Source organism: Perca flavescens, chromosome 17 (assembly GCF_004354835.1).
Source record: "Perca flavescens isolate YP-PL-M2 chromosome 17, PFLA_1.0, whole genome shotgun sequence".
Classification (NCBI taxonomy): domain Eukaryota; kingdom Metazoa; phylum Chordata; class Actinopteri; order Perciformes; family Percidae; genus Perca; species Perca flavescens.
Window position 1 is genome coordinate 7,307,674 of NC_041347.1, and position 22,876 is coordinate 7,330,549.

General features: G+C 42.3%; 1 protein-coding gene across 1 annotated transcript in view; it reads left to right on the forward strand.

Moving 5' to 3' along the window:
- ndst2a (N-deacetylase/N-sulfotransferase (heparan glucosaminyl) 2a) overlaps nucleotides 1-16,446 on the forward strand; it is a 36,846-nt gene extending 20,400 nt beyond the window's left edge. The window contains exons 4-15 of the mRNA XM_028603514.1: nucleotides 226-313; nucleotides 2,153-2,307; nucleotides 3,135-3,320; nucleotides 3,982-4,110; nucleotides 7,615-7,797; nucleotides 8,076-8,172; nucleotides 8,255-8,378; nucleotides 9,240-9,414; nucleotides 9,692-9,862; nucleotides 12,259-12,368; nucleotides 12,687-12,789; nucleotides 14,194-16,446. Coding sequence (XP_028459315.1) covers nucleotides 226-313; nucleotides 2,153-2,307; nucleotides 3,135-3,320; nucleotides 3,982-4,110; nucleotides 7,615-7,797; nucleotides 8,076-8,172; nucleotides 8,255-8,378; nucleotides 9,240-9,414; nucleotides 9,692-9,862; nucleotides 12,259-12,368; nucleotides 12,687-12,789; nucleotides 14,194-14,319 — 1,647 coding nt within the window. The 3' untranslated portion in view covers nucleotides 14,320-16,446. The remainder of the gene's footprint in view (nucleotides 1-225; nucleotides 314-2,152; nucleotides 2,308-3,134; nucleotides 3,321-3,981; nucleotides 4,111-7,614; nucleotides 7,798-8,075; nucleotides 8,173-8,254; nucleotides 8,379-9,239; nucleotides 9,415-9,691; nucleotides 9,863-12,258; nucleotides 12,369-12,686; nucleotides 12,790-14,193) is intronic.
- Nucleotides 16,447-22,876: the final 6,430 nt, after the last annotated feature.

The following is a 22,876-nucleotide window of genomic DNA, read 5'->3' on the forward strand; positions in this document are numbered from 1 at the left end:
TAGCATATTGCAGAAATCTGCATAAAGACATCTGTATCAACAGTAATACATTAGTTTATTTCTCATTCAGCACCATAAAATGTCAGTTGTTACTAAATGTGACTTAGGGCTTGTCGGATCATTGTGGTTAAGCAACAATGGTTAATCACTATAATAACTATGAATTGAAACTATAAAATAATGTTGTCACTGAGTAAGTGTGGGTGTTTTTTCATTCTTTCACAGGCGTTGCTCAACACTCAAAACAAGCTGAGAGCACTGGTCCCTGATTTCACCTTCAATTTGGGATTTTCAGGAAAGTTCTATCACACAGGTATGAACCATCTGCCATTATTATTAGGGCTGCAACTAACAATTATTTTAATAATCGATTAATCTGTCGATTATTTTTTTGATGAATCGGATAAAAAAACAAAAGCATTAATTTACATCAACTCAATACATACATACTTGTTGTTTTAGTTAATAGTTGTGTAAAGGTAAGTAACCCAAATAGCAGATACAGACAGACACACACACACACTTATTCATGAAATTATTACCATCATTGTAGTAAGTGCAAGTTAAGTTCATTTATACGCCACACACTATTATATTTGTCAACAATAACTGATATGGGACAAAGCACATAATATATACATGACAACAGATTGAAAAATGTGTGGGCCAAAAAAGGCGAGTGAATAAAACTAGGGCTGCAACAACGAATCGATAAAATCGATAAAATTCGATTACTAAAAAAGTTGGCAACGAATTTAATTATCGATTCGTTGTGTCGCGCAACTATTACGCCACCTAGTCGCGGAGATAAAAAAATAAATAATTGAGTTGAGCACAGAGCGGAACATCGCGGAGCGAAAGAAAAGAAAAAAGAGCAGAGCGGGGGTAGAGGAAATACGGAGAGAGACCGGAGAGACCCGTAACGTTGTTCTGAAACACTCGGCGGAGGCAGAGAAATCAGTACGACCCAAGTCATCCAAGGTGTGGGAGCATTTCACACTAAATCAATCAAAAACGTATTAATTGCAAGATAATCAATGAGTCAGCACCTAAAACGTAAACATGTTGGAGTCCTTGATGAGGAGGAAGGGAGTTCAACAGCAGGGTAAAGTCACTACACTATCCTACTTCTGTTCCGGTCTGAAGTGAGGAATGTACCGTCCCTCCAGCTGACTAGCATGACAAGCTAGCGTTAGCTCGGTAATAACAGTAATAAAGCAGGGGTGGTATACTTTGCAAGACTGCTTTTTTAGTAATCGAATTTTATCAATTCGTTGTTGCAGCCCTAATTATTATATCAACAAAGATTTCTGTTTAAAATGTTATCTTATAGTACAGCTTTGGATCTGTGTATCTGTAAAGAGGAATGTTTAAATCACATCTGCCTTTAACACAACCGCCTTTTATTGGAATTTGCAATGTTGATATTTAAGATAAGAATTTAACCTTTTATTTATCCAGGACAGTTTGTACTGGAAGAAGCATGCTTCTCTAACCTTTAGGCCACCACTGCCCCAAAGCAAATTGTGAACTTGGGAGAATTTACTGAAAACTAATATTAACCACACTAAATGATAACATTCAAAATAACTATGCCAAACCAATATTCTAAGTATAAAAACATAATAGTTGATATGTAAATACGGTAATGGCTAAAGGACTCTTTCCAACAAATATCTTACTGTCTGACAGGTTTCCCTCAGGACCTAAAGGTCCCTAAAGAGACTGCTGGCTACTGTAGAAAAATCACCACTGCCTCACATTTACTTTCCCAGTCAACCTTTTCTCTAATGAATCTATTTAACAAAGTTGAATGATGATGATTCAACAGTTTGTTCTCTGAGCGGAACTAATACCAAATCGAGGTCATCATCTAATTGTGACCAATACAGATTTTCATCCGTCATCTCAGGGTATCATTACCAGTACCAATCTGACAGCATTGCTATTTTTTTCACAAATTTAAATCTTTACCCCTTACTGGAGCTCATTGGAATAATTGTATGTAAAGTAACATGAGGCAGGAGATTGCTGTGGCACTTAAACTGAGTGAAGCACTCCATGTGATACTGACACCGGCATAGGAAGGAGGTTTATTGCGGATCAGGCTTCATTCATTATGCTGAAAGTGTGTTTGTATGTGTGTTTTTAGGCACTGATGAAGAGGATCGGGGAGATGACATGCTACTGCAACATAGGATGGATTTCTGGTGGTTTCCTCACATGTGGAGCCACATGCAGCCTCACCTCTTTCACAACGTCAGTGTCTTGGCTGAGCAGATGAGGCTCAACAAGATTTTTGCTCAGGTAAGCAGCCCTAATACCATGCTGACATGGCCCCTGTCACAGTGTGTGGCTACATGACTTGCTTACGGCTACATGGAGAGTAAAAGGAGCACGTAGCCATGTGGTTCCAAAATATTCATGTATACAGGAGTAGTGTCGGCTTTAAGGAGTATTTAGATCTAATATACCTGTTGTAGACATTTCTAGAGACTACACTGACAGAAATGTTTGTTGGGTATGTATTAGGGGTATTGCGATTTGGGTTTTAAAATAGAAAATCTAATAAGCTTTCGATTTCGACTTTCAAAATCAAAAGCAGCATCGGCGATTCCCCCTGTATTTTTCTCTATTCACCCACGCCTACTTGCACATGTCAGAATAAAGAAAAAAGAACCGACATGGAGTAGCTTACTGGATGGTAGCATGCAGCTAAAGACACAGGGTTAACAGCACCACAGCCAGAGTTGGAGATGACTGAGAAACGGCAGAAAATCCCCCTGCTTCCCTGAAGTCATCACGGTGGCAACATTTTGCCTTCCCTGTGAGTGAGTTATGAAAACAAATGACAAAGGGGCTCCAACGGGACTTCATGGTGCGTTCATGTGCACCTTGTTAAACTAATGATGCATTTAGTTGCACTTTTTTTTGATTGAAAAATCTAAAAGTCAAATCGTGGATTTGGAGAATCGTGACACCCCTAGTATTTATACCATCAGTACACACCTGTTTATGGGTGTATGTGCTTCCTTGCCGCTTTGCTCTTTTCTTTCCTGACTATATCTTTCTCTTGACGTTCTTCCCTGGCCTCTGCTACCTCCTCATTTGCCCACATCCTGTCCTCTCTCCAGGAGCATGGCATCCCAACAGATATGGGCTATGCAGTGGCTCCACACCACTCTGGGGTATACCCAGTTCACAGCCAGCTCTATGAGGCCTGGAAGTCTGTGTGGGGCATCAAGGTGACCAGCACTGAGGAATACCCTCATCTGAGGCCAGCTCGATACCGCCGTGGCTTCATCCACAATGGCATCCAGGTCAGTCCACAGTCTGCTCCCTTTGGTAAACCTCCTCCACACTGACGCACATTTTGTTCATAAACGAAAGTAGATGTGAAAGTGACAATGAAACATAGCACCTCTCACAGCTGAGCTGTCCTTTTTCTGTGCGACCTTGTGAAAACAGTTTAGCAGGAAATACTTCTCTGTAAAAACTGCACAAGAGGGTTTGTGGATTAACTTGAATAACAGTTACGTTGTTGCTAAAAAAATCAGTGAAGGAACTTCATTTTCATCATCACAGACCAGTCATTGGAATTTGATTTCAGGACAGCATGGTAACAAGGCTGAGTTTACAGGGTTAGCAGTATGTCACATAGACACTAATGTCACATACGGCATAATAAATGAGGATTCTTAGTACTAAGTTGGACAGAGAAACCTGCACTCTCAGAAGCATGGCACATAGATGCAGGGGTACGGTTTCTGGACACATCATAGAGTGCTGGTTCCTGTTTATATATTCTGAACGCTGTGCAGTTTCAGTGTATTATGGAGTGCAGTACCCAAAGCAAACAAACAAAGGATTAAAAATGGATCAGGCTTTAACTATTGCTAAAAACAAATCCAGTATTCTACTGACTTACCCCTGTCTAATTACTCAGCTAAAAATGTCTAATGATCTCCTTGTGTGTTTTAGGTGTTGCCCAGGCAGACCTGTGGTCTGTTCACCCATACCATCTTCTATAATGAATACCCAGGAGGCTCAAAGGAGCTGGACAAGAGCATCAGAGGAGGAGAACTCTTCCTCACTGTCCTCCTAAACCCTGTATGTAAACTACTCCCCCATGCACCCATCACAGCTGTACAGTACACTTTTTACTTGGACTCAAGTTGCAAAAATGAGGAGTTGTGACTTGACTTGGACATGTCTGCTCTGAGACTCGACTTACTTTAGAGTGGAAAGCCTGAAGACTTGACTTGACTTGAAGGCAAAACAATTGCCAAAGGCAATATTGTGCATATTTATTTCCTTTTGTGCTCTGCCAAAATGCCATGTATAATTATTAACATAAGAGGATGCGTCTCGTTAACCTTATGCACACTTTCAATTGCAGCTGCTGGCATCAAATAAACACATCCTTTTTTTTTTTTTTTTTTTTTTTTTTTTGCTAGTTCCTGGTTTTAGTTATTTAAAGAGCTCCTTTTCCAGTTTTGTCAAAAATGTAAACTTAAAAGTAACTATTTAATGTGGACATACAATGCAATGTAGTTAAATCCAATCTCTGCATTTAACCCATCTTAAGGATGCTAGGTGGACAGCCACATAGCAGCGTCTGGGGAGCAACTTGGGGTTCAGTGTCTTGCTCAGGGACACTCTGACATGCGGCCGGAGGAGCCGGGGATTGAACCTCCAATCTTGTGGACAACCCACTCTACCTCTGAGCCACCGCCCCCATATCATTATTAACATGATGTCATTTGTCTATTGTATTCATTATTAGAAATTACCTTTTTTTAATGTTACCCACCTTTTATAAGCAAGATGGGCGGGCAGCCTACTGTGTCAGAAATTTCTAATAATATTTACTGATTATCAACCGCATACAATGTTATTGGCTCTGAATCTTGCAGTGTTGCTAAGTGGTATCAAAGGTTCAGCCTATTAACTGGAGCAGTGAAGAATGTTTCCATTGCATGATAACCTTGCAATGGAAAATGATTGCTCCAGGTATTAGTCAACCCCTTTGGTGTTACCAGGGAATCTTGAGTTATGTATGGCTTATTAAAAGCTTTAGATTTTAAAAAGCATGAAAATCTAAATGAATGGTCTAGTGGGATAATGCCCTTCGAGGTTGTGCTTTTTGACTGGCAAAATCCCATCTCAAAGACTAGAAACTGGACTTGAGACTTGACACACACACACACACACACACACACACACACACACACACACACACACACACACACACACACACACAGTTCTTTTGATTGTTTGTTCTAGTTGTAATTTAAAATAGGATGTAGTTTTGTTTGTTGTTGCTGTGTAGTTTTGTTGCTGCATGTTTAAAGGTGTTACCTTTTTATAGACCTTTTTCTCAACAGACATGTTGACATGTCATAGTAGGAAAAGCACAGGTGTGTTCAAACCCATTACTGATGGCTGCATTCCACTTAGGAGAGGTCCTGGTATTAAACCATTACTGATGGCTGCATTCCACTTACTGTAGGAGAGGCACTGGTATTAAACCATTACTGATGGCTGCATTCCACTTAGGAGAGGTCCTGGTATTGTGCATGCTGACTCACTGAAATAGCTTACTGGGACACTTGATGGAACTGAGCCATCGTTAAGGTTATCAATTTTAGCTGTGCTTTTCCTATGTGGAACAATGTGACAGCTATCGAGGCAAAGTATCACTTTTTCTTTTAAAGCCAACCCCCCTTCTTCCCCCCGATAACCCTCGCCCTCTAAGCCCTCTTTTGCCGTACAGCCGTTACAGATACTGTCAGCGGGGCGGATGGTTAAGTCTATATTAGAGAAGTTGTTTTGGATACTTCCCTATATTTAATACTGTAGGTATTAAAATATTAGAGGTTCAAATATTATAAATATTGTATTATAACTATTAATAGGTTCAGATGAATTAATTGAGATACTTCCCTATGGTTCTTAGATTATTTTTAAAGAGACACACACACCCCCGCACTGGCGGGTTCTCGCTACAGTGGAAACCCGATGACGAGACAAGAGGCTTTTGATTGACAACCTAGATGTCCCCCGTATGTGAAATACACAGCACACAGAAGATCTTTATAACCAAACAAATACAATTGATTATTCACACTCGGACAGCTGCCTCTGCCGTGGTCACAGAGGTCAAGACGAACACAGGTGGTTTTATTTTTATTTTTTTTAAAAAGCAAAAAGTTAACAAGCAAACAAAATAAATGAAAAAATGAACAGAGTTCAATCACTCAAAAATGCTCTAAGACACAGGAGGTCCCTACTCGTAGAGTCTTGGTCAAAAGAGCAGAAAACGAACCCAAGGGAGAGAGAGCGCTTTTCGGCAAAGCACCCATTTTTATATGTACATTTCTTGGGGTTCAACCCCCCATCACAGCGAGGTGTGTTTTATCGCATTTGTTTCACCTTACATGGTAATACAGTCTTAAAGCAAGCATCAGGTTGGATATACGTAGAATACATCTCATATGACGATATTTCCTTTATACATATGCATGTTGCTATCTAACATAGAATCTAACGGCTCAGTTCGACTGCATTGATCAATAGGTCAGAGCCGTAACCTTTTCACCTCTTATGTGCACCCAGAGCCTACCCCTGTACACAGGGCCCCAACAGCACTTCCTCTTTCCAGCTGTGCAGGTTCAGACAGACAGTTACACAAAGCAACTTATACATCTGAAGCCTCTTGCAGACACTTCCTCTTTCCGACTGCAGGGTCAAATAGGCAGCTTCACACCGCAACTCACACTAAAATGTCTCTAAGCATGTTTATAGTAATATCAGTAACACAAAAACTTAGCATGATTATATTTCTAAAGGCACATTGGCACTCATAAACCAAAATCAAAGGCAGTATTATAGTCTCAAGAGCAGAAATATATTTTAGCTGTTTTTGGGTTAACTCATGTCAAAAGCAGAAGCACAGTCTCCACTGTTCTTGAGCTGATACATTTCAAAAGCAGAAGTATAGTTTTAGCTGTCTTTTGGATTAATACAAATACATTTCAAAAAAGCAAAAATATTTCAAAAAGCAGGAAAATAATTTTTAATTGTTTTTTGGATTTTCACATACTCTCGTTCAACACCTACTATGACAAGTCAACATGTCTGCTGTGATAAAGGTCCATATTGATCATTATTCTGCTTTGAAACACTACATTCAAAGCACGGTGGCTCAGTGGTTAGCACTTCTGCCTCACAGCAAGAAGGTTCTGGGTTCAAATCCAGGTTGTCCCGGGCCTTTGTGTGTAGAGTTTGTATGTTCTCTCCATGCTTGCATGGGTTTCTTCCCACCATAAAGACATGCATAGGTAACTAGGACTACAGTTGAAAATTTGCCGACTGGCTAACACTGGCGCATTTACAGAAATGTTGATTAATGTGCATTGTCCTAATCAAATAAAAAAATCATAATTGATAATTTCTCACTTGTGGCCAACATGTTTCTATGTGAACCCTCTGCTCTCTGTTGAGTTTATAGTTTGTCTTTTTCTAGTCTAGACTCAATGACATGTTGCTCTGAAAACAGCTCAGGTAAATATTAAACTGACTTGTAAAGTACATTGTGCCCTCTCAATTCAGATCAGTATCTTCATGACCCACCTGTCTAACTATGGCAACGACCGGCTGGGTCTGTACACCTTTGAGTCTTTGGTGAAGTTTGTCCAGTGTTGGACCAACCTCAGGCTGCAGACGTTGCCCCCCGTCCAACTCGCTGAGAAATACTTTCAGATCTTCCCTGAGGAGAGAGACCCACTCTGGCAGGTCAGAATATTGATTTGGTTTTGGAAAGCTTACATTTGACTGTTTTGAAATGTACTCTATTTTCAGAGGAATAGCTGTAATGTTGTCCTTATCTAATTCCCCTTGAACAGTTTTGTTCTTCCTTTACATCATAATAAATCATTAATCGGTGGACATTTGACTGTTTGAGTAGCAGAATAAATACAGATAGGTAGTTGTAGACAATACTAAATGTAGCCGGAACACTGGAATGAAAGCATAGTGTTGAACTTTGAATCTTAATGTGAAATATCTTTCAGAACCCTTGTCATGACAAGCGACACAAAGATATCTGGTCTAAAGAAAAGACCTGTGATCGACTCCCCAAGTTCCTTGTCATTGGACCACAGAAAACCGGTACCACACTCTCTCTATCCCCATTTTCATCTTTATAAATCTTTATAAATCTATATTATAAATGTCTTGTCTTTACTTCAAGGCACTACAGCGCTTCATTCATTCCTGAGCCTCCACCCAGCAGTCACCAGCTCATTCCCCAGCCCCACCACCTTCGAGGAGATCCAGTTCTTCAGTGGAGCAAGCTATGACAATGGGATTGACTGGTAAAGACAGGACTATCATTCCCGTACACTGACTTCAGAAAGTTCTCAAAACACAACGTGGCTTAAATTTGAATTCAATTTTCTTTGTGGTGCATCTTTCTTTGGATTTCTTATTTTCTAAGGTTATATATATACTGTTGAACATCCCGGTGTTGGAATCCTTTCCAGTGAATTGACTGGTCAATCCAGGACTTTGGCTTTGGCTTAATGTTTGAGGTCGTTTATTTAATTTGGTCTTTAGTGGGAGTCGCATGTAGTTTACCAGCAACAAGTCTGCATGCGTCTACCAGGAGATATCCCTCCACTGCGGGTCAGCAAGGAAACACAAAGAGGGAATTTTGTACTAGAAGGACTGTAACTTTGGATTGTGGATTTTGTCCCACCTCTTTGACAGTGTAGCTGTGTCACTTCACCACCAGGATGGATAGGAGGAATGATTACCCATATAACTTCCCCAACTACTGTTTTGTGCCTTTTTTTTAAGTATTGATTTAGGCACCAGAACTGATTGTTTCAGCACCAATATCAAAATGAAAACAAACGATACCGAAGCCTATAGATTAGTGTTGTAGCATACCATACTCCATTGCTGACACAGCGCTGTGGTGAGGTGTGGCAATGCGAGACTAACTACATATGACATACTGACTTGATTCGTTGTGAATACTTCAAATATTTAAGAATTTAAAGTTATTTAAGATTTTAAAAGGTTTTGATCAGTTTGTGGAGATGTGTCGAGTCTTTTCTGTGATTCAAATGGTTAACAGAATAAAACATAACGTGAATGAATGGCACGGGGATGTGGATACTGTTTTAGGCGCTAGCTGACTTATTACTTTCTGTTTTATGGGTGATCCTCAGGTACATGGACTTCTTCCCATTCCCTTCCAATGTCAGCACAGATTTTATGTTTGAAAAGAGTGCCAACTACTTTGACACAGAGGTTGCGCCCAAGAGAGCTGCTGCTCTGCTTCCCAGAGCCAAAATCTTGGCAGTGCTCATCAACCCATCTGACAGGGCGTACTCCTGGTACCAGGTGAGAACCATCACACACTCTGCAAAACCATACACACATCCAGTGCCGTGTCACACTGCACAGGCTTTCTCAAAGCAGTTCAAATCTCTTTACTATTATAATGTATGGTGTGTGCCATTGAGAAAACACCCAAGAAACCCCATAATTAAATGATTGCAGCAGAATATCACTTTTAACTTTTGAATGTTGTATCTTTTTAGGGTTCTTTTGATCTCTGATTTTGCGTGTGTGTGTCTGTGTGTGTCTTTTGTTTTTGTCTTTGTGTGTATGACCATAGCACCAGAGGGCCCACCAGGACCCTGCAGCCCTTAACAACACTTTCCATACAGTGGTGACGGCAGGCCCCTCTGCCCCCAGGGACCTGCTGGCCCTTCAGAGACGCTGCCTTAATCCGGGTCTCTATGCACCTCACCTGGAGCGCTGGCTGCAACACTACCAGCCCAGCCAGGTAACACACACACACACACACACACACACACACACACTGCAGCATGTGGAAATTAGTGTGGTCCACTCTACTTCATTGTCACAGTCAACAGTTGGTTTCTTACATAACGTGTCCAATGAGACGAGATGAATTGAAAGCCTGTTTATGCCCATTTAAAGTCACGTGTGTTTACTTTGTGAATGAATTCCCTGCTCAATGGTTTGATTCAATTCAAAACTGTCTGATTGAACAAGAACAATGTCAGCATTAGTCAAAAATTTGAATAAAGTTAAATCTGCATAGCAAAACATTACTTTACACATTACTTACTGTAAATTAATAAAGTTTTAATATACTTCACAATCTCAACATGAAGCATTAACCATAGGGAACAAAATAATAAAACAGCAGCAACTTCTAAGGCCGGTTACACACTGGACGCGTCACGCGAGCGTGTCAGCCGCGTGGCGTGTCCGTTTATATTTCGGCTCCCATGGTAACAGGTTAGAGCTAACACACTGCCTGCGTGAGACGCGTGCCTGCTAGAAATAGAACCGACGCCTGTTTTTCACGCGAGACGCGAGCGTGTTGGAAGAGTTTCCAGGCAAAATAGAATAGGAAAATATGTTTATATGTCATTTTGACACATATATATATTAACAAATGACATGTTGATGTTTGAAAGCCTCTAGGTTGTGATATAAATGCAGATAGGACTATATGAATGTTATTTTTTTTAATCGATTTTTTAATAGTGCACCTGTCAATACAAAACGAAATATTCTGTAGCCTATTTTGCCGTCAATACTGCCAACGTTGTCTTTGCTGTAATCAAATCAGTATATATTTATGTTTAACATGGTATTTCATTTTATCAATGGGAAACATCCATGTGTCCAGACAAGGCTAGCAGCAGCAGCACCGCGTCAGACACATTTCTCAGCTGACACGCAACGGAAACGCCACACTCACGCCACGCCTGCAGTGTGTAACCGGCTTAAGATTTATACAAACTGCAAAATATTCAAACCCTGATAATAACAAGTGTTTTAATGGCCCAATCCCAAAGTGAGCCCTGAGGACTAAGGACTAAAGACTCACAGACTTAAGTGATCTCAGGTACTAAGTGAGCGAGTGTCTGAGGCCACATGGGCTCAGATAGGTATAAATGGGATTGGGACAGCACTTCACGAGATCACATGTTACCTTGGCGACGTTTAATAACAAAGATGTTGCTGACACTTGCCGGTTTAAGAATCTTCATTTTAAGTTTGTTGCTTTCCACACGGCCAAGGCCCAGGAGACGGCTGCCTGATTCCAAACTCTTGTTTTACAAGCTGGACAACAGGTTGGTCTGTTCCGTGGCCGTGTGTCGTGCTGTTGTTTACCTTTGTAATTTCCGGATTTCCATACGGTCTCCGCGGTAAACGTCACAACGCTTTGAACTGTGGGTAATTCCCTTTGGTGAAGTCTGCATCGATGCAGACTCACGGAAAGGGCTCGGTAAGTGTGTACTCAAACCCTCACGCCCTTTGAAATTCGACATTGGGACAACCCTGAGCCCTTACGAATTTCGCGAGAACGCGCACCAAAGTCCGTGAGTCTGTGAGTCCGGACTTTGGGATTGGGCCATTATCTCCGACTGCCTGTTTTGCTGACTTGTTTGAACTGAAAAGGCTTATTGTGACAACTGACAACATTTTAAAAGCTAAAAGATGCAGGCTCTAAATCAAATCAAGCTGAGTGAAGAGCACATCCATAATCCTAGGTAAAACTAAAGGTAGTACTGTACATGGATAACTGATGCTTTGATGTTAACATGTACTGGACTGTGTTGCCCCCTACTGTCCAGTTCTGTCTGTCTGTCTGAATGCTACACACCTTATGCCAGTTAAGGATATATTAAAGTTAAATAGACTAGTCTCAGGAAGGAACTTGTTTTGGTGGAACATGTGTACGTTCAAAAGTAGTTTTAGTCGTGTAACAGAAAACTCAGATTGGACAGATAGTCTAGCTAGCTGTCTGGATTTACCCTGCAGAGATCTGAGGAGCAGTTAACCATAGTCCTCACAAATCCACCGGAGGTTAGAACGCCAACACAAAGAAAGAGAGGAAGGGGACTGACATCCTCGCTATGGACTTCATGTACCCCCCATATCATTGTTGAATCATCTAACATCTATTACTATATAGTCTTCTTCACCGTTGACTGTGATTCCTTGTATATCCCATGTGCCTGTTGGATGAGTATTTTATTTTAGTTTGGTCCAACCTGTCCAAAAGAAGAACTGCAAAGAGAGGGTACTTCTCATTCTTTTGTAGTTGCATGGAAGCAACTGTAGATCCTTCTCTCCTCATACTATCATCTACCACTTGTCCATACAAGTCCTGGATGACGCTGCCTCTGTGTGTTGTAGTTGCACATCGTGGACGGGGCCCTGCTGCGCTCCAACCCAGCACTGGTGATGGAGGGAATCCAGAGATTCCTCGGTGTCACTCCTGTCTTCAACTACACCCAGGCTCTAATGTTTGTAACACATACACATACATACACCCAGGCTCTAATGTTTGTAACACACACCCACACACTCTTACACACACATACACTCAGGTTTTGTAACACTCACACACACACACACACACACACACACCTTGGCTCTAATGTTTGTAACACACACACACACACACACACACACACACTGTTAATCTAGTGAATTTGTATCTTTAATGGAATCATTCAACATTTAGTTTGAAAGCAAACAAGCCCTTAGAGAGATTAACCCAGCCATGTTTCCATATACCACGTGTGTAAAAGGTGTTGAATAAACCAACCATGTGTCTGCAGGTACGATGACAGCAAAGGGTTCTGGTGTCAGCGGGTGGAAGGAGGTCGAGCCAAATGTCTGGGGAAGAGTAAAGGCAGGAAGTACCCAGAGATGAGCCCTGAGGTACGCCCACATTTCACACAGTTAGCACAGCAGAGCTTTCTCTGTAGCCTATGTAAGTGGCCTGATGTGTATACTTGTGCGTTGGTGTTACATTACATTTTTCGAGAGGTGCACGTCCGGCGTAGGTTTGTTTCTCCACGTACCTACGTACGTAGCAACGGCGTAGATTTTACACAGAAGTATAAATCACGCTTAAAGCATAACTCTCGCCCAAATGCAACCTAGGTTGTCTTTGTGAATGTACCCGGGTAAAACCTTTGTTTAAAAGCAGAATTAGGATGGAGGCGCCACTTTTTAGATTGACCGTATTTTTGTTTCCGGTCAAATGGCCTTTTGAATGGGAATGCTAGGGGCACTACTATGATCTCATCAAAATCACAATTTTTACAACACTAAGAAGGCTCGACACAACATGAAGTATCACCAGGGGCTCTACACATGAACTCAGCATTGAGAACATTGTTTGTGTTCACAGAGTTTACTAAAAAAGGTTTTAACAACTCACTCTAGCTCTTGTTGTTTCTGGCTGCAGCCATTTTATCAGTCAAAAAGAGTCAACGTAACCGGGAGGAGAGTAAAGATGGGAAGCTCCTAAAGCTTAGTTCCATATAAATGCACGGATAATATGTTTTGTTGTAAGAAAAACAATATTGACCTTGTAGTTGAAAAAGGAGCCTCATATAAGAATGACATTTCTTCCTATGGAGTTCCCGTCATTCACATTCGGAGATCGGTGCTTTTTGACTGGCGCTTCCGTCCTAAATATGCTTTTAAACGAAAGTTTGACTCGGGTACATTCACAAAAAGGCCCTAGGTTGCATTTTGGCGAGAGTTGCGCTTTAAGGCATTTGGATGGAACATGTGAGCCTGCTGTCGTGTGCACAGTGGAAAAATGAAAATAATCCAATGTTACGGCATATTGGCCTGTTCTAAGGCACACTAGTGGGCCGCGGCCCCCACTCTAGGAAGCACTGCAGTAGAGCACCAAACAACATCCCTCTGTTTGAGTAATGTTTGTTAAAAAAACTACAATGACCAGCTGTTTCAGGGATTGACTGAGCACTTGAGTTGCTTTTAATCTTATCTTCAGTATGAACTGATGGGTTCATGGCTGAGAACCACAGACAGAGTAGGAATAATAACACATTGATAGCTTTTATGGGATGATGTTTACAATAAGAAAAATATTGAATAACACCAGAGTTAAACATAGTTAACCTTAAAACCTCAGCAGCCATTAAGAAACTCCACAATTAAATAATGATGCAGAGACCGCAGAATGTCAGTGCACTTTTAACTTCTGCATGTTGTATCAAATCCTTTTTTTCTCTAGTTCTGATCTCTGACCTTCAATCTTTCTGTGCGTCTCTATCTGTGTGTGTCTATGTGTGTCTGTGTGTGCAGTCACGTGCCTTTCTGGCCGAGTACTACCGGGAGCACAACATGGAGCTGCTGCGTCTGCTGAATCGGTTGGGCCAACCACTGCCGTCCTGGCTCCGCCAAGAACTCCAGAGCACGAGCTGGAGCTGAGTCCACAAAGCTTCCACACACACACAGACAGACAAATGCACCACGGAAAAGCCAGGACTGGATTCTGTGGATGAGCCAGCACTTGGATGTGGATTAAACTGGACTACCTGATCTGGAATCAACAGCAGCACACACTACGAGCTTAGCTTAGCTGATGTTACTGGTGCTCCTGTTCCACAGAAAAAGAAGACAGTACAACATGAGCTCTTTCTTAAAGTGTCGGTCACTGTTGGAGACTCCTGATTGGTTGCCAATATCCCGCGAACGCTGGGCAGCCTCCGCCTCAGTCGGTGTGTGTTGGACAGAGGGAGGTGGGGGGCTGACACTGTACACATCAGTTTGCTGTGGATCCAAAGGACTGGGTGATCAGCAGGTTTGGGGCACAAAGAACAGGTCAGCCAGCATTAATGAGAGGAGAGAAACCGTGCGGATGTGGAGTGTATGACTGGATACAGGACCAACGTGCACAGACACACACACACACACACACACACACACACACACACACACGTGTATACACACATCTCCTCTCGCCACAAGAATGATGGTAAAGCATTTTCAAAAGCGGTTGTATATGTTAGGTTTGAGGGGCAGGGGGGGGGACGACGAAATGGCCATCAGCCTGAAGCAGACGGTATAGACAGACAGTCCATACCCTGGCCCAGATTTCTCTGTTACACACACACATCTACCTGCAGGTCCAGCCAACAGTCGGGGTGCCGCATTCCCTCCTATTCATCTGTTTACTGTACTGACGGACATTTTTAAAATGGATTCAACTAATATGATGCCAGGTCAATGTAAATATTATCATGTGTTCAGATTTGGTACGCGACTAAGCCCAGGTCCAGGCAGGGTTCAGAATTAACTTTTGGTCCACCAACCAAATGGCTAGTGAATGAAAAACATTTACCAGCCACTCAAGTTTACATAGCTTTTTTATTTTTTTTTTTAACCATTTTTTTTTGGGCTGGTGAGTGAAGCAATCTACTAGCCCCATGCATATTTTACGAGCATTTGGCTGGTGGATGGTGCTAATTTTGAACCCTGGGTCCAGGCTCTGGCCCACACTAACATCCTGTCAGTGAGCAGCTTTGTTATACTTTGTTTATTCACCAAGGTCAAGATGCTTTTTGAATGATTATCCACGTTGGCTCCCTCGATTCTCTGATTTTTATTTAAGACGACTTTTATACTAGCTTTTAACCTACCTAGGATAGTTTATTAAAAACTAAACCATCCATGTTTTGACATACTGCTGAGCAAAGGTTGTGTTACAGGACTGGAGTTTAGTGATTTTAGCAATGGGACTTTGAATGAAGTTTTTTAACTTCTGGACCCGAACATGAAAGTTCAGGTTTCACTTGAGCTCTTTATAATGTTTTATAATATAATTTAGGAATGAGTGGGATTGGTCATATTGCCTCTGGCTGGAGGCTGATGGGTACTGTGGGATCAAGAGATATCATACATACCAAGCTGACAGGACAACAAAGTAGAAATATGTACAACTATCTATTAGTGTGGTGAAATTTCCAAGACATGTGATGAGGACCATTATTATTAAATGAAAATGAATGAATGGTCCACTGCAAATTTAAAAAAATTAATTTGTCATAAAGCCAAAAGTTACCTTTAAGGATTATTCTAGTGATTGAGTAGAACGTTGGGGGACTCACAAGAGGTCGATTTAAAAACAAAAATAACATCCGTAGTCCAAAATGCCTCTGTGCACAATTGGATAGACCTACCACCATTTAGACCTGCAACCAGTTAGACCTGCAACCAGTTAGACCTGCAACCAGTTAGACCTGCAACCAGTTAGACCTGCAACCAGTTAGACCTACCACCAGTTAGACCTACCACCAGTTAGACCTACCACCAGTTAGACCTGCAACCAGTTAGACCGACCAGCAGTTAGACCTACCACCAGTTAGACCGACCACCAGTTAGACCGACCACCAAGGTTGTTTTCTAAAAACGCCTCAACGGCGCTCCTTCTTACTTAGCTAGGTTCATGCTCGCCGATTATTTGTCGACGCGAGGGTGCCAGTTGTCAGGCATCGTCTAAAACCCGCCCCCATATGAGATAAACTGGTGATTGGCCGAGAGTGTGGTCCAAAAATCTGTCCAAAACGGAGGGGAACAGACGTATCCGTTAGAGCCAATAAAACATGAGCTCGCCTATTCGTCTGGTATATAACCCCAGCAAACATGCTCTGGTTTATTGGCATTTCTTTAAACCAATCACAATCGTCATGGGTGGTGCTAAGCTCCGGACGGAGCCACGGTGCCTCTGCTAAATAGTCTCAGGAAGGAACTTGTTTTGGTGGAACATGTGTACGTTCAAAAGTAGTTTTAGTCGTGCAACAGAAAACTCTGATTGGACAGATAGTCTAGCTAGCTGTCTGGATTTACCCTGCAGAGATCTGAGGAGCAGTTAACCATAGTCCTCACAAATCCACCGGAGGTTAGAACGCCAACACAAAGAAAGAGGAAGGGGACGGACATCCGGCAGAATTTCCGGCAGCACCGGAGCATTCCCAGAAATGGAACGTCGTGGATATAGACTATACAACTGTTGACACAGGACTAACCATGACTAGTACATTGACTTGAACATGACTCCTATAGAGTAAACTTAACTTGAACAGTGCTTACAGTATTATGTGCTCTAAAATGGTTTTATTAAAATTGTCATCACTCAAAAAGCGTTTTGACCATTTTCATAGTGACCGTGAAGCAGCTGCACAGTGATCCTGAGCCACAGTCCTGGACCAGGGCTATTTCAAAGCTAGTGTGGGTTTGTGTTAGACTGTGAGAGGGGCAATAAGCACCTCAGTCAGTAAGAGAAAAGAAAGAGAGCCCATCACAGAATACTAAACGCACCTCACCCCACACACCCACACCCACTCACGTCTCCATCCGAGCACTATTACCCACGAATGTCATAGGACAAGAGAACAGACATCCGAGTCGGTATGGAGACCAATCAGAAGCTGCTGTCTTGTTCTTTTCTGTTTGTTTTGTATTAAATGTCAAAAGGCCAACACTGTATCATCTCTAATAAACACAGAGAAGTTGGAAATGATGGCTGATGTTTTGTTTACCTAGCTCGCCCTCATATCCCATATGTGACAGTAGAACAGGCTCCTCAAAACATCATGCAGCGCCCATTTTGAATTTGTGATATTGGGCTAGGTTAATCCACTCTGGAAATTGTGGAGGTTACAGAAGCCAAGGGCTTAAGAAAATGTAATATTGAGGCTTCTTCATTGATGCGTGGAGAGTAAAGTAATGTGCTGTAGAGCAGTGGAGGTTCCCGACAGGTGGTAAACGTGTTCACACAGAACAGCAGCTATAAAAACAGAATAATCGTGCTGTGTGGAGCTCATTGGCTGCAGGAGAAATGACTGCCTTTGTCTACAGGGAGGCAACAACACGTCTTCTGCTACCGCTGTTACTTTCTTCGCTAACTGCGCTGCATCTCATAGCCCTTCAATTGACTCCTTGAGTCCTTCACTTGTCTCCCTTCCTCGCGTCTTAGTCCCTCCCACTGAGGAGAGACGCCAGGATATCATGGGAGGAGAGAGGAACCAAGCAAATGTGTTTTAGAGGGATGAGACGTCCTTTCCTCTGAGGCGTCCCATCAATACGTCAGCTGTATGGGCCATATGCGTGGGAAGTGGGGGTGGCGATGACAATAAAATGATTGCTTATAAATATCTCCGCTTGTTGTTTCTGTTCCATGACATGTATGTCATGTTTGGGGTGTGGGATAAAGAGAATGATAATTTGATGTCATTTTAACATTATTTAATTTATCTTCAGTGCGTATTGGCCAATCAGATTTGTCTTGATGCGATTGCGATTCAGCCTACCTATAGCATGCACGCACACTCACAGCCACACACAACGACGAATGAGTTTCTACTACATCAGCACTACTTAGCAATGTCTCAAAAGAGAATTTTTGATTTTTTTCGCCCAACCCCAAATATCCGAGGACTAGCAAAATGTCTCCAAGTGACTCCTCATCCAGCATACTTCATGGAGAGGGGGGGGGTGAGTGAGTTTTTAAAAGGAGACCGAGGTAGAGTGGTCTGCAGAATACAGAGCCTGTATAACATAGTATCTTTAGAATCTACGTGGACCGTGGACCCCGACCCCCAGCACCCCAGCACCCCCTGCCAAAAATATCTTCCCGCGCATCTGGTATGGGCGGAGTTCAACTCCTTCAGCTGCACTGCTTTCGGGAAGTCTGCTCTTGTGTATCCTCGCCTGTAGCTCCTCAGTGATCCCTCCTCGTTCCTCGCCCCTGTGGCAAAAATAAGAGCTCTGAGACGGCCTTCACCGAGGACGGACAGAACAACTTCCGGTTCAGCCGAGGACCGAGGAGTCGAGGAGCTATCCGATGAGGGCCGTGAGATGCAGCCCTGGTGCTCAGGTTGGCATCCTAAAGCTGGTCTGACAAGGAATGAACAGCTCACCCTTGTGGACAGTCTGCAGCCTGCCAAATGTAACCGTGTGGGTGGTTTGTTGGAGATTGTGACGATCTTATAAGTCACTCCCATGAGGTGTTTGTGTTTTTAACCAATGTCTTTTATTGAGTTTTCAGATATAATAAATGGAGAATTCTGTTCCAGCTGGGAGGAGGCCTCGGGGAAGACTCAGCACTAGGTGGAGAGATTACTGTATATCTCCCTGGGGACGCCTCGGGATCCCCCAGTCAGAGCTGGTTAATGTGGCTCGGGAAAGGGAAGTTTGGGGATAAGCGAATGATTTGAAGAAAAGAAAACGTTTTTATTGGGTTTTTATCCAAGCAGTTTACAGATCAAATTGAATATAGAACTCCATGAGGTGTTTTGCCTCAGAAGGAGAGCAGAATGATGATCTCTCCATCTTGACATCCTGTGGGGTTGATTGGTTGATGCATCATGTTGGTGCAGGGAACAGACTACACTGTAGTAAAGCCTGTAGAAGTCCATACCCAGCTGTGATCACACAGCACTGTGCAGATTTGGGACATAATGAAATAAACTATTTGAGGATTAGCACTCCAGACACACAAAAACATACTTTAATACTTTGAACCCACATGGATTGCAAGTTAATAACATTGTACAGAAACACATACAGAGCTGCTCCAATATAATCTTTGCCTTAATCTGTGCACATCTGTTAACCACCCAACACACACACACGCGCAGATGCAATAAGATGACTTATTTATATCCCCACACAAACACACTCATGTACTTGCACTATCACAACTATAATCTCCGTTGGGGTCATGAATAATGTGTCAAAGATAATTCAGTGTTTTAAACATGAATGTACTCAGGCCAACCATTGAAGACATTTAGATCCATTTTGAGTCATCTGCATAGGACAGCAGGGGGCTTTCTATGTGTGGAGTAGTTTTGGAGACATGACTCTTCATTTATATGACCTATATTAAATGTTTTTGGCAAAACATATTCCCCAAAAGTATGCATATGCCTAATTTTGAAAATAAGTGCTGTAGTACAACCAGCAGAATAGTAATTATGTGTGAGGTAAGTTTAGAGACACTACTCTATTTAATTATTAAAATATAAAATGTTTTTGGCAAAAGATATTCCCCAAAATTATGATTATGCTTATTTTTAGTAAGTGCTGTAGTACAACTAGCAGGAGACTAGTTATAATTGAGGTAAGTTTGGAGACACTACCTTATTTAATCATTAAATTAATACATATTTTTGTTGTATCTCTTTTCAATGTTGTAGTTTGTAGACGGTGACGATGAAAATGAGTTTGTAGCTCGTTGTTTACCTACTACGGTGGGAAAGATGCGTCGTTTGTAATTTAATAACATTTTGCTCAGAGTTATTGATCCCGGAAGTTCGAATCTGTGAATATCTTTCTGATTTTTTAACCGAAGTCAGATCCTAGGCCTACTCCAGGTGGTCTGGCAATGTGAGACTAGCTTAAAGGTGCACTATGAGTTCCTGCCTGGTTTCAGCAATTTCATTTTTGTCTCAAATGGTAGGCATGTCTCCTTGATCGGCTAGCTGCCTGTCCCCTGAACACACCGTGAAAAAGCCTGGTCAGGGGAGACAACACAGGGGTCGTAAACGTCAAACAAACACTAGGGGCACAGGCTGTGCACCAAAATACAACAAACCACTCGAGGCAATCACCGACAAGATGGTGAGCAGAGTTGATTGAGTAGCGTGAGTTTATGATTGGCTGGAACATGGTTTGTTGTATTTTGGTGCACAGCCTGTGCCCCTAGTGTTTGTCAGCCAGTCTCGTGAAAAAGTATATGCTGAAAGTGCTGAATATGAGGTGCAAATGTTGTGGGTGTTTGGTGCTTAAAGTGAGTCACAACCCAGAGCCAGGAGCAGATGCTCATACAAAACAAAATACACATTTATTAATAGATGTAAATATAGACAGAGAGTATGCTTTCTGAGACCTCTAACTGTATTTGAAGTTACCAAAATATAGACGCACCTCCACCCCATCCTCCACACAGTCGCTCGTAGCATTTATCCCAAAAAAAAACATGTTTGGCTCTACAGAAAAGGTAATTGTCTTGTAATTTCACATCCTCTTCGTCTCCAAAGCTGAACGCTGCTTCAGGGGTGATGCGTCACTCGAGCTGCTGCGTGTGAAAGTCGCTGGACTACGCCATTTTGTAAATATAGCCATACTGAGAAAGACAGAGAGAGCGTTGTGGAGCTGATAGGTAAGATAAGTTTTGTATCGACAAGTTTGGCAATGGCTTGAATGTAACAGACGTTCATTAATATAAAATAGTTGCGCACTACAGCTTTAAAGCTATAGTGTGTAGTTTCTGTCTCCCCCATGAGGAATTCTAAATAATGACAACAAAACTGTTGGAGCGTCCACATGATACAAGCCTCCCCTCCCCACCCCCCACCCAGTTGCTAGTAGCCAAGGAGGACACGGAGGATTAAATAAACACGATGGACTCTCCAGAAGAGGTCATTATCTTCACTCGAGTTTCTGCGCAGGAAAGTCACCGGACGCCCCAGTCTCCTGACCATAGTCCTACTGAGAGATCCAGAGAGAGTTGTGTGGAGCTGATAGTCTTCATTAGCTTTGTAGCAACTCATTTGGCAATGGCTTGAATGGAACGGACGTTCATTAATATAAAATAGTTACGTACTAAAGCTTTTAACATCTGAGAAACATCTTGAAAACCTGTTTGGAAAAGGGCAGGCACTTTAAAAAAAATACCTGGCAGGTGATTGGATGAACTATCTGTCTATTACGTACGCCAATGTTGTCTGTCACGCACACCTAAACTACGCCTGGAGCTGCCAGTAGCTCCTCGCAGGATTCTGATTGGTTGGGTAAGCTGGTAGTTCACCCCGGTCTTAAATATAATAAATATATAATATAATATAATATAAATAATAAATACATTACTTAAAGCCTGACAAGATGGATTTTGGTGTGAGATGTGATCCCGCGATTCTTGTGCGATCTTGTGATATCACGAGAACATAGAGAATCTTTGGGTAAGGTTACCATAACGCCCCATCACAATACCTGTGGGTAACATCACAGAAACATGTCAACAGATGCTAGCCATCTGTTGCCGTGTCATCATAATGGTAATGTTGTGTTCTCCATGTTTTCATACATGGAATATATAGGCCTTTTATTTTCAAATCTATGTAGACACATGGAAATAAAAAAAAAGAGCAATGAGTTGATAATGTGAAATTGTCTGCGGCTGAGTCAACCACAAACATGGTTGATTTGTTGTCTCATTGCTCGCTAAAAAAAACAACAACAACCTGCACAGGCCCATTGAGTATTGCAGTTTCCATAGCAACAGGGTTAGTGATGGAGAGTGGATTGGTGTTGGTGGGAGGGTGGCAAGGTTGGTGAGCGAGAGAACGCCAGAGAGTGTGAAACTGCGGTCAGACTGGAAGCGAGTGTGTTAACGTAAAGCGCTGAGAAACAGGATGTGTTCTTTATTTACTGTCTAGTGCACATGCTCATTCAAGCATCAGCCCAGCTCCCCTCTTCCTCTCATTATCACCCCCCCCCCCCCCTCTCCATCCATCTCCCACTACAGCTGGATAAGCCAACCGCTAACCGGCTCGACTCCCTCTTACAGAACAGGGATTTGAAGATTGCATCCTCACATTTGTAATCAGATGTGGGAGAGGATTATCCCGAAGGTCTCCTCCATCTTGTTTACAGCAGGAGGGCTGCTGAGACAAAGGAGGGAGAGAAGAGGAGGCTGTGGAGGAGAGCAGAGAAGGATAACAAGCAGCTCAGTGAATGAAGTGTAATTAGCGCTACAGAGAGAGTCGGGGGAGAGGTCACCTGTGGATGTGAGGAAGGGGAGGAGGAGGAGGAGGAGGAGGAGGATGCAGGCTTTCTGAGGAGCTGCACCCATCATCCGACACATCCGGAAAGGTAGACGCTCCGCAGCAAGTATTTCACTGTGATAGGTAAGCTGCTGGGTGAAAATGGTTAAATCCTCTTTTTCCCTTAGGAAATACAACCATCGTATGTGTGTGTGTGC